The 13,990-nt window shown below is 34.2% G+C and overlaps 1 protein-coding gene across 1 annotated transcript; it reads left to right on the top strand.

The window, feature by feature from the left end:
* The first annotated feature begins 384 nt into the window (after window positions 1–384).
* LOC144548356 (dirigent protein 1-like) lies at window positions 385–970 on the top strand. The gene is made up of 2 exons (XM_078297024.1): window positions 385–671; window positions 754–970. The coding sequence occupies exons 1-2, from the start codon at window positions 385–387 to the stop codon at window positions 968–970; spliced, it is 504 nt and encodes a 167-aa protein (XP_078153150.1).
* Window positions 971–13,990: the final 13,020 nt, after the last annotated feature.

The following is a 13,990-nucleotide window of genomic DNA, read 5'->3' as shown; positions in this document are numbered from 1 at the left end:
CTTCTGGCATTTGATAACCGACGAATACAGCAGGAACATGAACGGGTGTGGTTGAGGAAGTTATTTCCGTTAAAAAAAATTAATTTTATCTGTATATAATTTGTATTAATTAAGTTAATTAACGCGTACTAATAATATGTAAATCTCAAATAAATTGATAGTACGTGTATATAATAATGTGACCGATTATAAAACTCTTAAAATTATGTGCTTCCCGGTCCTCCTGGAATCTGACTGTAAAAATAAAAAAACCATTTGAATAACAACGGACCTATTTATAACCCTAGGAATTCATAACAATAAAAAGATAAACATCATATCAAATTAACTACATCTCTCTCACTCCTGTGTCTCATATAGCTACCACCATTAACACAAGCAGCCATGGCATACTTCAAAAGCTCTACCATAACAGGCGGCGCACAGCATGAAGCCAACTTACACCTATATATACACCAAATCTGGGCAGGGCCAACTAAAAATCAATCAGAGCCAGTACGCACTTCAAACCCTTATAGTTTTGGCACAATTGAAATTAATGATTGGCCCATACGCGAAGGGCGTAACCTTGGTTCAAACGTTGTAGCTCGTGCACATGGGATGCATGCACAGTGTGGTCAGAACCTGTCATTATGGGACTTCTCTTTCAAGATCGTTTTCGAGGATGATAGGTATGTACATCTATTAGCCTTCAATTAAATTTGCTATTAGCAAAAATTTCATTATATATATATGTTGACATGATCCTCACAGCCTCAATGGATCCACACTTGATGTTCGTGGGGTGTGGGATGCTTCATCAGCTCCATTCGAGTGGGCTATTGTTGGCGGGACTGGAAAGTTCACTCTTGCACAAGGCATTGTATCCGGGAAAACACTAAGCGAAGATTCTAATAGCCGTATTATCGAGGTTTTTATCAACGTATTCTATCGCACAATAGAGAGATCAACAACAAGAATGTTTATGTAACACATAATACAACTGTGCTTTCAGCACCGTGTTTATGTCAGTACCAGTGTTCTAAATAGCGCGCTATAGCGCCGTTATAGCGGCGCTATAGCGTTTTTGGACCCAAAACGCTACGCTATACAATTAAAACACGCTATTTGAGCTACAGACGCTATAGCGGTAATAGCGGTCCGCTATAGCGCATAGCGTGTAGCGCAAATAGCGCCCGCTATGCAACATGCTGTTTTTTTTTTCTTTTCAATTTATATGGGCTTTAAATAAAGGCTCAGATTGGATTTTAACCGTGATTTTTTTTTATAATTGACATACTAAGCTTTATATTAAATTATTAATTATTATTTTGATAAAAAAAATTTATTAATTATTAAATGAGATCAAATAAGGAAGCTACAGCGCGTTATGCAACATGAGCTGTTTTTTTTTCTTTTTTTAATTTATATGGGCTTTAAATAAAGGCTCAAATTAAATATATTAAGATATTTCTTGAAGTAACAAAATGATACTTACTATATGATAGTTTGAATATTTTGAATAGATTAAGATAATTAATTATGCCACGATGTCTAGGTTATTTTGAAATTTAAATAGAAAAAAGATAGATTATGTCATGATGTTGAATATATTTTGAATAGAAAAAGATCGATAGTTTATGATATTAGTAATACTATGGATATTTTGAGTCGCAATTTGGACTTTGTATTGGTTCAATATGAATACTATAATTTTTTAATCAATTTGATGTTATTTATTATTCTATGAGACTTAGATAATGTTGATATTTAGTACAAATATATGATATAATTTTTATAAAAATAAAAAAACGCTATGTGGCATAGCTTTCGCTATAGCGACGCTATTCGCTATAGCTTTTTTTTTCGGCTTCCCGCTATGACGCGATAAACGCTATTTAGAACCTTGGTCAGTACTGTTAATTGTATGCAAAGTTGTTTGGTGATTGCTTTTCCGCTCTAAAATAATTTGTATGTTTCAGCGGTCTTGCTTCTTGCTTTACGTTTCAAAGTTATCATTTTGCTAAATTTTCTTCCAATATATTATAAATTTTAATGCATTCATTTTCATCATTTTTTTTATTGCTTGATGTTATACTAAATAAATTTGTCATGTAAAAGCATTACTGGTCAGATAGAGTGGTTTCAAAATCAATACGATATATTTTAAATTTAAACTCACAAAGGACTTGTGGAAAAATTAAATGTAGAACTAGGGTTCAGAGACAATTTGGAAGGATAATTTAGGTTCTTAGAAGAGAAAATGGAGATGAATATGTTAACAATTTTTTGGGAGAATTCTTCATAAAAATAGTATTATACATGAAATATCTTGTATTGGAACTCCTAAACAGAACATAGTTGCAAAAAGGAAAAATAGATACATCATGGAAATTGCTAGATCACTTTTGTCTGAGAATAATGTTCCCCAGAGATATCTATTGTTGTTTATCTAATGAATTGAATACCATTAAGTACCTGAAATTTTCTAACACCTTTGCAGAAATTGTCTTCATATTTGCAAATTCCATCTATTTTAAATCTAGCACCAAAATTTTTCAGATGTGTAGCATATAATTTAGCATGCATTAGAAATAGCTGGTGAGATTCACTGCTTAGACGATTTGTTTTTTTGGCAATGTTTTTCACTAAAAATGCTTCGAACTAAGTAAACGTTTGGAGTTTATAATATATATATATATATATATATATATATAGAGATAGGCTAATGTGCTTCCGGTAGCATATGGGCTGAAATGCTACCGGTCCAAATTTGAAATTTCAAAATCCAAAAAGTCGATCTGAACCGTTCATCTTGTTCTCCATATTAATATGTGCTTGAAGACAAAATTTTACATTTTTCTGAAATTTTTTACTATTTATTAAGCCACTTTGAAAATCGCTGATCCAACGGTGGCTTAACAAAACAGTAAAACCGTTGGATCAGCGATTTTCAAAGTGGCTTAATAAATAGTAAAAAATTTCAGAAAAATGTAAAATTTGGTCTCCAAGCACACATTAATATGGAGAACAAGATGAACGGTTCATATCAACTTTTTGGATTTTTAAATTTTAAATTTGGACCGGTAGCATTTCGGCCCATATGCTACCGGAAGCACATTAGCCTATCTATCTATCTATCTATATATATATATATATATATATAGAGTAAAGCTACGCTACTTCGCGAATTAAACGGATTGTTTTAATTCGCGCTCATATCTCTAGTTTCGAAGTTCAAATAGCTGATCCAAACCATTAGATATTTAATATATATTAAAATGTGCTTGGAGACCAAATTTTACATTTTTTGGAATTCTTTTACTATTTATTAAGATGGTTTGAAAATCGCTGTTTTTATTAAAATTTTGCACCATTAAAAAACAGCGATTTTCAAACCATCTTAATAAATAGTAAAAAAATTCCAAAAAATGTAAAATTTGATCTCCAAACACATTTTAATATAGATTAAACATCTAACGGTTTGGATCGGCTATTTGGACTTCGAAACTAAAGATATAGGCGCAAATTAAAACAACCTGTTTAATTCACGAAGTAGCGTAGCCTTACTCTATATATATATATAGATAGATAGAGTTAGGCTACGGTGCTATGTATATATAGGGTCAATCTGTGCTATGCACTTTTAAACCATGGATAGGCTTAGAGATAGATTCGTGCTTGATGAAAGACGCTGATTGAGTATAACGGAGACAGACGGAAAATTAAAACGCTAAAGGGTCATCTGTTAGAGAAGGGTTTATCTATTTGACCTCCCTCCTTCCGCCTCTCTCTCTCTCTCTGTCGTTCTTTGGCTTGTCTTTCTCTCGCGCCTCATTCATCTTACTCCGACCTTTCGATCCGCTTACTCCGATTCGGCCTGAGCACACGACCAGTCGCACCTCTTCCCGTCTCGCCACCTCTCCCTCACTCAACTTAATTTTGCCATGAAATGTCACTTTGTACTATAAATCTAGGTTTCTAGCATTTTGTATAAACTGTTCCAGCTTTCATTTTCTACTTTTGTGATTGATAAACTGTTCCAGTTCAATTTTACTGGTAAGTATTTGTTGTAGATGTTTGTCTTTTATAATGTAAGGGTTTGCGTTGTACTCAACAAGATGTTTTGAATGCATTTTTTATTGAATTTTTTCTGAAATGATGATAATTTATGATTTTGTATTTTACTGTTACAATATTAGTGAGAATTTATTCTGATTTTACACTTTGTAAGTATTAACCAGCAAAAGATAATTTTCAGAAAATTTTTATTTCTTAATATCACATAATAGTAAATTTGAATGCTATGCCCTCAAAATGTAATGTGCATAAACAAAATGATTTAGATCACTGGTTATTGAACTAAAAAAGGAAAGAAGAAGATCAAAACCCAAAGAAGCAAATTATCAATTTTTTTTTTTATGAAGGCAGTGAATAAAAGGGTGCAGTAAAAGAAATGAATTAATTGTTTTAAAGAAGAATTCAAATCTATTGTTACCAGTCAACCAAGATCCAAACTCTTTCATTTATTCTACCAAACATGGTGGCAGTTTACAAAACTCTGGCCTAAAGCCCATGATATTAGTAAGAATAGATTTGAACATATATATAATTACATATTATCAACCAATCTATACATCACAAGTCCTTGATCTATCTAAAGAAAAATTGTAGAAAGCAATGGTTAGCAAAAAAAATAAAAATGGTGGCAGTTTACATGTTTTGTATCTTGTGGCTAATATCAACCAATCTATACTCTGCCTAATATCATGGGCTTTAGGCCAGAGTTTTGTAAACTGCCAGAGTTTTGTAAACTGCCAGAGTTTATCAACCAATCTATACATCACAAGTCCTTGATCTACCAAACATGGTGGCAGTAAGAATAGATTTTAACTGATTTAAACATATATAATTACATATATAGTAAATTGTAGAAAGCAATGGTTACCAAAAAAAATAAAAATAAATAAAGCTGCAGGACATTTAATGCAATACCTGGTGATTGATTTAATCCAAAAAGCCGATGAATCTATCGGCCAATAAATGAACAAACAAAAGAGGCTGAATTTATAGAAAAGCCCGAAGAAATTGATATAATTGAAATTCTGGCCCCAGAAAAAGCTTATGTATATAAAGAGATTCTTGTAACTGCAGGGCTATATAAGCATTCTTCAAACCTCACTCATAAAGCGATTTAATTTGCACCACATAGGTTGCCAATAACAGTGTTATTGCCATAAAATATTTGATTTCTAAGAATTTATAATTATAAAATTGGGAAAATATATTTGCGTTTGATTAAATCCAAAAATTATTCATACTTCTGCACATAAAATGGTAAAATATATTCTAGTTAGTATTTCAATACAAAATATGGATCAAAACATAATTTTTTCATTTTGGCGTAGGGGTACCATTCTTAGTAAGTAGATTTTTGTCATGCTCACACTTTAAAGTTTGAACCTTTGAACAACTGTAGATGATAAATTGAGAACTAATTATATGATTATATCAAGGAAAGAAGAAAAGAAAAATAAATTTGCTAGTTTACGTACACAATAAATGTGTGAATGTAAAATGAGCATAAATATGTATGTTCTTACATTTTTTTTGTATGACATGTTAGATTGAACCTCATATTAATTACATGACTTATTGGTTTTAAAGTATAGCAGAGTTTTTGAAAAGACGACATACTTTTAACCTTTTTTTTTTTCAAATAATCGTTATTTTAATTAAGAAATATTGAAAAAAAAAATTTACTTTATTTGTTGTACTTTTTGTTATCAACTATTCAACATAAACTCTACGGAGATAATTACATACATCTTTCTGCACAAAAAAATAATGAAGAAGAAGAAGAAGTGGAGATAATCATATATAAGTTATTGGAGAAAATCTATGTTAACATTATACTGTTTCATATTACGAAAATTTACAATTTTCTAAAATTTTGACAAATTTCAAAGATGTGTTATTTGTTTATCTTAGAGTATTATTCATATAACTTTCTCCGCAGAGCCCATACTTAAGATTATCATACACCAAACTAGTAATTTAATTTGTCTTTAATTTTTTAACATTGTTTAAATAGTAATTTACAAAAACAATTAATACTATTATTAACTTTTTTATTTATTTGATTTTTAATACTAAAAGTAAACTTAATTTTTATGATTTCAAATACATAATCGGACAATACTAATTATTATATATAAAAAAAGTTATTGTTTTGAATTTCAATTTGTAAATATTTCTTGACATTAATCTATTCAAAACCAAATAATTTTTGTATATATGAGAATTTAACTATCAAATAATCAACATTATAAAAATATAAAATTGCATCTGGGCTGCGAAGGTCGAATTGGTCCGTATTCTGATTGAATCCTTCCAATTCAAACTCAAATTTTTAGTTACTTTGAAAGGTCTCGACCCTTAAAAATTAGAGAACGGAGTCTGATCAAATTTAATCTGATTTTCGATCTGAACTGGTTAATTCAAATTTTTATCGTATGAAAATTCAAAATTATAAATCATTCCGTAAATAAATCTAAATCGAGCTCACGAATGTTCACGGAGAACCCTTTCGCCACGCGTCCTTTCCTGGAAGTGAGAGATGTGCCTCAGCGACCATGCAACAAACTTTTGTTTCCCAATGAGAGTCCGTGTTGGGGATATCCGAGGTGCAATTCAAAAAAAAAAAATGAACGGCTTAGATTAATTTTAGTCGAATTAAATTCAATCCGATCTGTTGTGAGATTGGTGTCAAGTTAACACGACGGTCAGCATTTATCACTTGCACCTTAAGTACCTGAGCTGATACGGATTCTCCCAGTGATCTGCTGTGAACGCATTTGAAAGGAATCGAGGGGGTTGGTAGAAGTTGGGCTAAAAAAAAAAGAGAAAAAATGAAACGGGCCCGCGGAAAAAAGAGAAGGAAGTTGGGCCGAGTATTGATTAGTCGGAAATGCATTTAATTTGATCTCTAACTGCGGGAAGTGAAAGGGAATACTTCTAAGTGTTGACTTGGTCAACCGAGCAATAGAAGATGCAAAGGGTTAAACTGTGAATTAAGTGAGCACAAATACGACAATCATAAGATCCTGTTTGAAATTTTGAATTCTCAATTGGACCTTAAATAATACCAATTGACTTCAACGCGAAATGACACTCAGCCAGGCGCATAATTATAATGATATGGAATGATGCAAACTTTGAAAGATACTGAAATGAAGTGGAATAACAGGAACTTGTTATTCTGATCTCAACTGTTGATCTTCGTTAGATTCGTGCACGAAAAACTTTGTTGAGATTCGTGCATGAAAAAATTTGAACGGATGAAATTGGAATAACAGGAGAAATAACAGCAGATTTATTTCCCTCACTTGAAAGTTTACATCGGCTCCTACTCCATTCTCTAGGGCTGCTAATGAGTCGAGCCGGCTCGTGAATCAATGAGTTGAGCAGCTCAATATTTTATAATAAATAAGACTTGAAACTGATAAAAGCCCGAACTCAACTCGGCTCGATTTTGAAAGAAAAAACTCAGCTCGGCTCATATAAACAGTTGAGTCGATTCTAATCAGCGAGCCAACTCGCAAGCCGGCTTGTATCACATATATGCATGCCAGCTGGCTAGCTGAGTCAGATTTGTGGGGACCACAAATAAAAGCTCATAAAAGAGGTGCAGCAGAACCAGCATCATCTGAAGCACCTCACCGTTTGAGTTTGAATCGGATCCGTTCATTATATTTTGGCACAAATCTTAAAGTGTTTCGTACATTACATGATTGAATAGGATTGACCCAAATCCTGATCGGAATGTCGAGATTCAAACTCAAAACTGTGAGGTAATGCAGAGAGATTTTCACAGAATTTCATCTCAGCAGCATTAACCCCACAAATCTCCAAAATCAAATTTTCATAATTAGATATATGTTCTTTTCTTTGGTCTAAACTAACCACCAAAAATTTCAAAAAATAATGGTTAAATAATTTAAATAAGGGTCAATATACTCCATGTAGTTTCCAACCATTCAAAAAAAAAAAAAATAAGAGAGAAAAAGTAAATAAAAGAAGACAAGACAAAGACATGCAGCAAAACGTGACCGTACGTAGAATGAAAGAGAACTTATCAACGTTGTGAAATATGAGCCGGCTCGCGAGCTGAGCCGAGTGTTTATATGAGCTGAGTCGAGCTGAGTTTATTATTTCAAAATCGAGCCGTGTTAGAGCTGAATCATTTTGCTTCTCTCATTGAGCCGAACCTTAATCATTAGCGGCCCTACCATTCTCCAAGAGGTTGCCGAGATGATGTTGCAAGTTTAAAGCCGGGGGCCCAGCATCAGCGCCAGTACATTGCTAATGGAGCAACCAGTGGTGAAGCAATTGTCTCTGACAAAATGAACCTCCAAGTTCCGAATGTACTTGTAATAAACAACTTGAAATCTGACTCTCTTCCAGCAACGTCACCGCTCTCCTCGGATTGACGGTCTTCCTCATCTACTATGGAAAAAACAAATAGCTAGCTGCTAGCCTACTATTTCATTAGTCCGACAAAAGAAGCATGATCAGAACCCCGGCCTCTATTTATTTTTCTAAAAACAAAGAGGTTCAACCGTTCAAGTATTAAAGAAAAGGTGATATCTTTTCATACCTCGTGCGTACAGGGACTCAGGGAGGACCTTCAACAGACATGACAAACATGGGTTTCATTCAATTGGCATATAGCAGGCTGCATATAAAATATTTGTTAATAAAAATTTGAACAACGTAACACTAATATGACTACCAATAACTGTTCAAAAATTGAGCATTAACTATCATTATATGATTCGATTAATTCTCAAGCACTAAATGATTGAGCAAATGCTAGGTATTGAAGGTGACATATATATATTGTTTTTCCAAAAGCCCTTCTGTCTCTCTTTTTTTATTTTTATTATCTATTAGGGCCAAGATATAGTCTGAAATTTAATTTTAGGACTCCAGAGACAAATACTAAGAGTGATTGTGTAAATTAAAAAAAATGTAGAACGTGATTTAAGAACAATAAATTGTTTTTGTGACACGAAATAATATCTCATTCACAATAAATGCTTGTAATAAGAACAAACAGTATTTTTTTCCTTTGTCAAATTCATTTCTTAGTTAATTGATACATTGTTGCACCAATGAATATATTGATAAAGATACACTTACTAATGAGTATCAAAATAAAATTTACTAATACTTGTACTGTATCTTTTCTTATTGGTAGCATATCTTAATTTCTCCATATATACGCCTGCGACAAGGGCTACGAACACATAAATTTTTCTTCAAAGAACCAGAAGAACACAAATATTCAGCGAAACTCGACAATGGAAGGAATCAAGGAAGCTGTCACTTATAGCAACAAAGATGACGGTAAGTGGAGATTTTGTATACTAATCTTGGCTTTCGGTTTCTCACCTCACCTGTCCGAGGAGAACGTTTGTGGTTAGCTAGCTAGTTACAATTTTGGTGAACAACAACAAAATTAAAATAAGTAAGATTTTCACATCTATACCAAAACATTTGAGGCAGTTTTAACTTTTAAGTCATTTGGATTATATTACAAATGGATTTTTTAGTTTTTCTATTATGTAGTTTTGACTGAAAAAGATAACATTACAAGTAACAAGTTTTCACGCTTCACAAATTTTACATAATTGTTTCTAATATGTAGCACTCCCTGCTGTAAGTGCCCCTCCAGGTGGGCCCCATGCACGTTCACCATTCGACCAATCAGTTGAATCTGAACACCAAGGAGAAGAACAAATGTGGGAATGGGACGAGGATCACCTCTTTCCTCTTGCCAACATCATTAACACTATGCGAAGAGCCCTCCCTGCTGATGCGGGTGTGCCAAGTGATGCGGCAGCTATCATACAACGGGCCACATCTGACTTCATTCTCCTCGTCACCAGCCAAGCTAGAGAACGGCACAACCGGAAGAGCCACAAGAAAGTAAAGGGAGATGATATTATCTGGGCCCTTAATAAACTCGGCTTCACCGATTATGTCCGCCCGCTTGAGCTCTATCTTTCCCGTTATCGGGAGCATTCAAAGGGTACACTCCATGGTAACAGGATGGCTTCACCAAGCATGACGGCTCAATCTGGGCCATCGCAGTTGCAGCTGGAGCAGTTGTCAGAAGCAAGCACTTCACATGGTTCCCAGAAGTAATAGGAATGAATTCATAAGGAGCTGCTTTAGAGTTTTTTTTTTAAGTAATTAATTAGACAGAATTGTTATCTTGGTTGTTGTTGTTGTTATGGAAGTAGATCATATTTCAATTTGAATTTAATTTGTGTACCCAATACCCATTGTGGGGGTTTTGGTGGAAGATCAATTGATAGTTATCAAATTTGTATTGTTCCATTTCTGTGGAGTTGGAATCTAATTAGTTTGAATTTTAATAATTGATCCAAAAAATTACATATATACAGCAAATTACGTTCTAGCTATGTCTCCTCTTTTTCCTCACAAATGTCAAAATTTTATTTTATTCAAGGAAAGTATGCCACAAATGCCAAAAAGGACAGTAAATCTGTAAAATTGTTAATAAAACAAAAAAATTTACCGCTCTCCATACATGTGTATATATTGAGGACAGAAGTCTTATTATGAAAAGTATCACAACTGACCTCAAAGTTAATAACAATAAAAAGAATATACAGTAAATGTATATGTTTTCTAATTAAAAGTAATACTATGTTTTAAATGTGGAACAATTTCAGAACCATTTGATCATCGATCAAATACCAAATTAAGTAAACCATTGCCTAAAAGATGAATTACTCAATGAACTAATTAGATGAGCAATGTAATCTTTGTTTTCAGGGGGATTGTAAATCTCTTAGATTTTAGGGGCATGTATTATTTCTAAAACGTCCTTTCGGTACTGTGTTAGGAAACATGGAAATGATTCTCATTTTAATTTACAACTTGTATTACCTTGTAACAATGGGGATATGGAACTTCAAGCAACAGTGCATTGGCGAATTTGGTGAGAGTTTATCCCATTTTTCCAATGCACCGGTAAAAAACAAACCTGCTTTGAACTGTTCCGACAAAGACAGGCAATATCGATCTGATCCGAAATGCTATGTGAATGAACTTCACCTTGGTCAGTTAATTCAATTAAAGATCGCCACTGATAATATAAGATGGATTCGAGACGAGAAACTGAATTGGCAATGGAAATGGAAGAAATCCTCCCCACGCGAATGATGATATTACATGGTCCAGAGAGGGAAACATAATAGTAAATAAGCGTGTAAATTAAATTTAGGATTCCAGAGACTTAAATAGATCTATTTATTTGATATATAGTTCATAAATAAATAAGTAAATCTACATGAGCCACAAAAATTGCAATATGACTTTCTTGAGATGAAATTTGATAGTCAAAGTAACATGCGTTGCTTATTAAGTGCCCATGCTGCTCAAGATGATCCCATACATATGACATATCCAAGATCTTCCATATAAAATTTTATACTTGGAATTCAACAAACAATGATAGTTCTGGTTTTGATGGCTAGTGGTATCACTATATATGGTAGAAATAGAAAGGGGGAACCGAGATGAACAGATTAGGGGTGGTGGCAGATAGAATGTGGGTTTGCGGCTTCAAAAGAACTTAAGCAGCAAACTCTATTAATACAGTGTAATTAGGGTTTCTACATGACTAAAAGCAAACTAACAACCATCATATTCTTTTTTAGGGTGCATTGGAAACTACAACAATGTAGACACTTTTTGCAAGAGAAAAAATACATTTATGACGGTTGTCCGTCGCAAAAAGTACTTTCACAAAAAGAAAAAACTGAATAATGAGAATAGTCCGTCGCAAAAAGTCACTTTTTTATAGAAATTCAGTTTTGTTTCGGACAAGACAACATAGAAATTATTAAACTAAATAGAAAAACTTAACTAAGCCAATAAATAAAGTAATATTTGTATTCTTTTGTATTGTTTGCATTTCATGCTAGCTTGGTAATTATTGTTTGAAATCTGTGTTAGATATCAATAGTGAAATAGCAAGACATCAATTAAATATATATAATTATTTTAGCAAAAGAAGGTCGTCATGAGGTATAATTTTGTAATGCAGTCAATGAAACCAGCAAGAGAATTGCTTATAGTATATTTATGGAATGGTGCAATAAAAATCATTCAGCTTTCCTCTGTAATTGGAAATTAGCCGTAGTCCTACTTAACCATTGATTTAATTTTGACATGCTTATACTAGTTTTTGTACCCATCTTAATAAATAGTAAAAAAATTCCAAAAAATATAAAATTTGGTCTCCAAACACATTTTATTGTAGAGATCACATTTAACGATTTGGATCGACGATTTGGACTTTCAAAATGTAGAAAATGCTTGTTGTAACTCAGAAAATGTTGTAACTTGATCCCTCCTCTCTCTCTCTCTCTATATATATATATGTATGTATGTGTGTGTGTGTGTGTGTGTGTGTCTGTGTGTCTGTGTGTATGTGTGTATGTGTGTATGTCTGTGTGTGTGTGTGTGTGTCTGTCTGTGTGTCTGTCTGTCTGTATGTATGTATATAGTTCATACATTGTCCTCTTGCGAGGTGACGAGCCTGGGTGCCACAAGATGCTTACTCGCGATCCTCTCGCTTCTTCTCATCTTTCCAAACTAGGAAATTGCTGAGCGGGTGTACACTAGAGGGTAGTCGAATAACCGGCTCGCCTAATTGCGAGATCAACGCGCCAGTTCCAATCAATATCACGCATGGCTTGATCGATCTCCAACAGTAGGTTTGAATATATCACTAACACCGAATCCCCAATCAACACACGCAATGGATCTGATCCTCAATCCCTGTGCAAGATCAAGCACTTGATCTTGCGTCTCAATCAATCAAGCAAGAAAGAAGGAAAGAAAGGGAGAGATCAAAGAATCCAAATTAAGATCGACAAATGGAATCAAGAATGAGAAGTACAAACCTCAACGGATCGATCTAGATCTCAACAAGTAGATCAAGATCAAGATCAAGCTTCAATCGGATCACAAATTGATCGGGATCAAGAGAGGAGAGAGGGACTCGGCCGGCCAACACAAGGTGGCAGCTCAGTGGTAGAGGAGCTCGGCTCGGGTAGGAGGCGCACGGCTCAAGGCGACAGCTTGGGTTGGAAGATCGACGGCCAAGAGGTCCGGATCGACTCAAGGCTGATCGGTCTAGCTGGTGGCAGCGCGGGGTGCCTCATGAAAGGTTCGGTTATGGCACGGAATGACATGATTATGGAACGGAACGGAACGGTTACAGCACAGAACGGCATGGCACGTGTGACTATTTCATGCCGTGACTCGTGTGTCCCGTGACTAGCTTTTGAAAATTTGGCATGGCACAGCACGTGAAAGATCCGGTCACAGCACAGTATGTAATCACGTGAGTCATGTGTAATTAGGACCGTTAGGTCTTAAACAAATGATGAATTTTGAATAAAGTAACTTAAATTATGAAAAAAATAGTTAAACGTAAAAAACATATCCAGTTACGTTTGAACATGACACGCGAGTCAGGACGTGACTCCCATTCTGTGGCAATCCCTTATCATTTTAATCACGGCACAACACGTTTTTTTCCCTATAAATTCTAGTGAAAGGAAGATTTAAGGTAACAAGTTGGGTTGAGGCAACAAATTCCTTTTAGTCACGTGTTTGTGTTGGCTTGACGGAGTCTAAGATGAGAGCATCGCTATCAAAAAAACGAATACTTCCGTATTTTTAAAAAAGGTAAAAAACAGAAGGGATTGAACGAAAATTTTCAGATTCAAGAAAATAAAAAAAATAAAATAAAAGTAGAAGACAATAATTTATTGATCGGGAGGGTGACATTGGACGAAGGCTCGTCAAAATCTGAGCCAAAACAATCCGATTAGCACGAATATTCGTTCCGTCGCGGAACGACACGGCACGTGTGACTGTTTCGTGCTGTGACTCACATGTT

This window comes from Carex rostrata, chromosome 33 (genome assembly GCF_964058835.1).
Source record: "Carex rostrata chromosome 33, lpCarRost1.2, whole genome shotgun sequence".
NCBI classification, from domain to species: Eukaryota; Viridiplantae; Streptophyta; class Magnoliopsida; order Poales; family Cyperaceae; genus Carex; species Carex rostrata.
The sequence above is the reverse complement of the archived record's forward strand: the minus strand, read 5'-3'. Positions and strand labels throughout refer to the sequence as shown.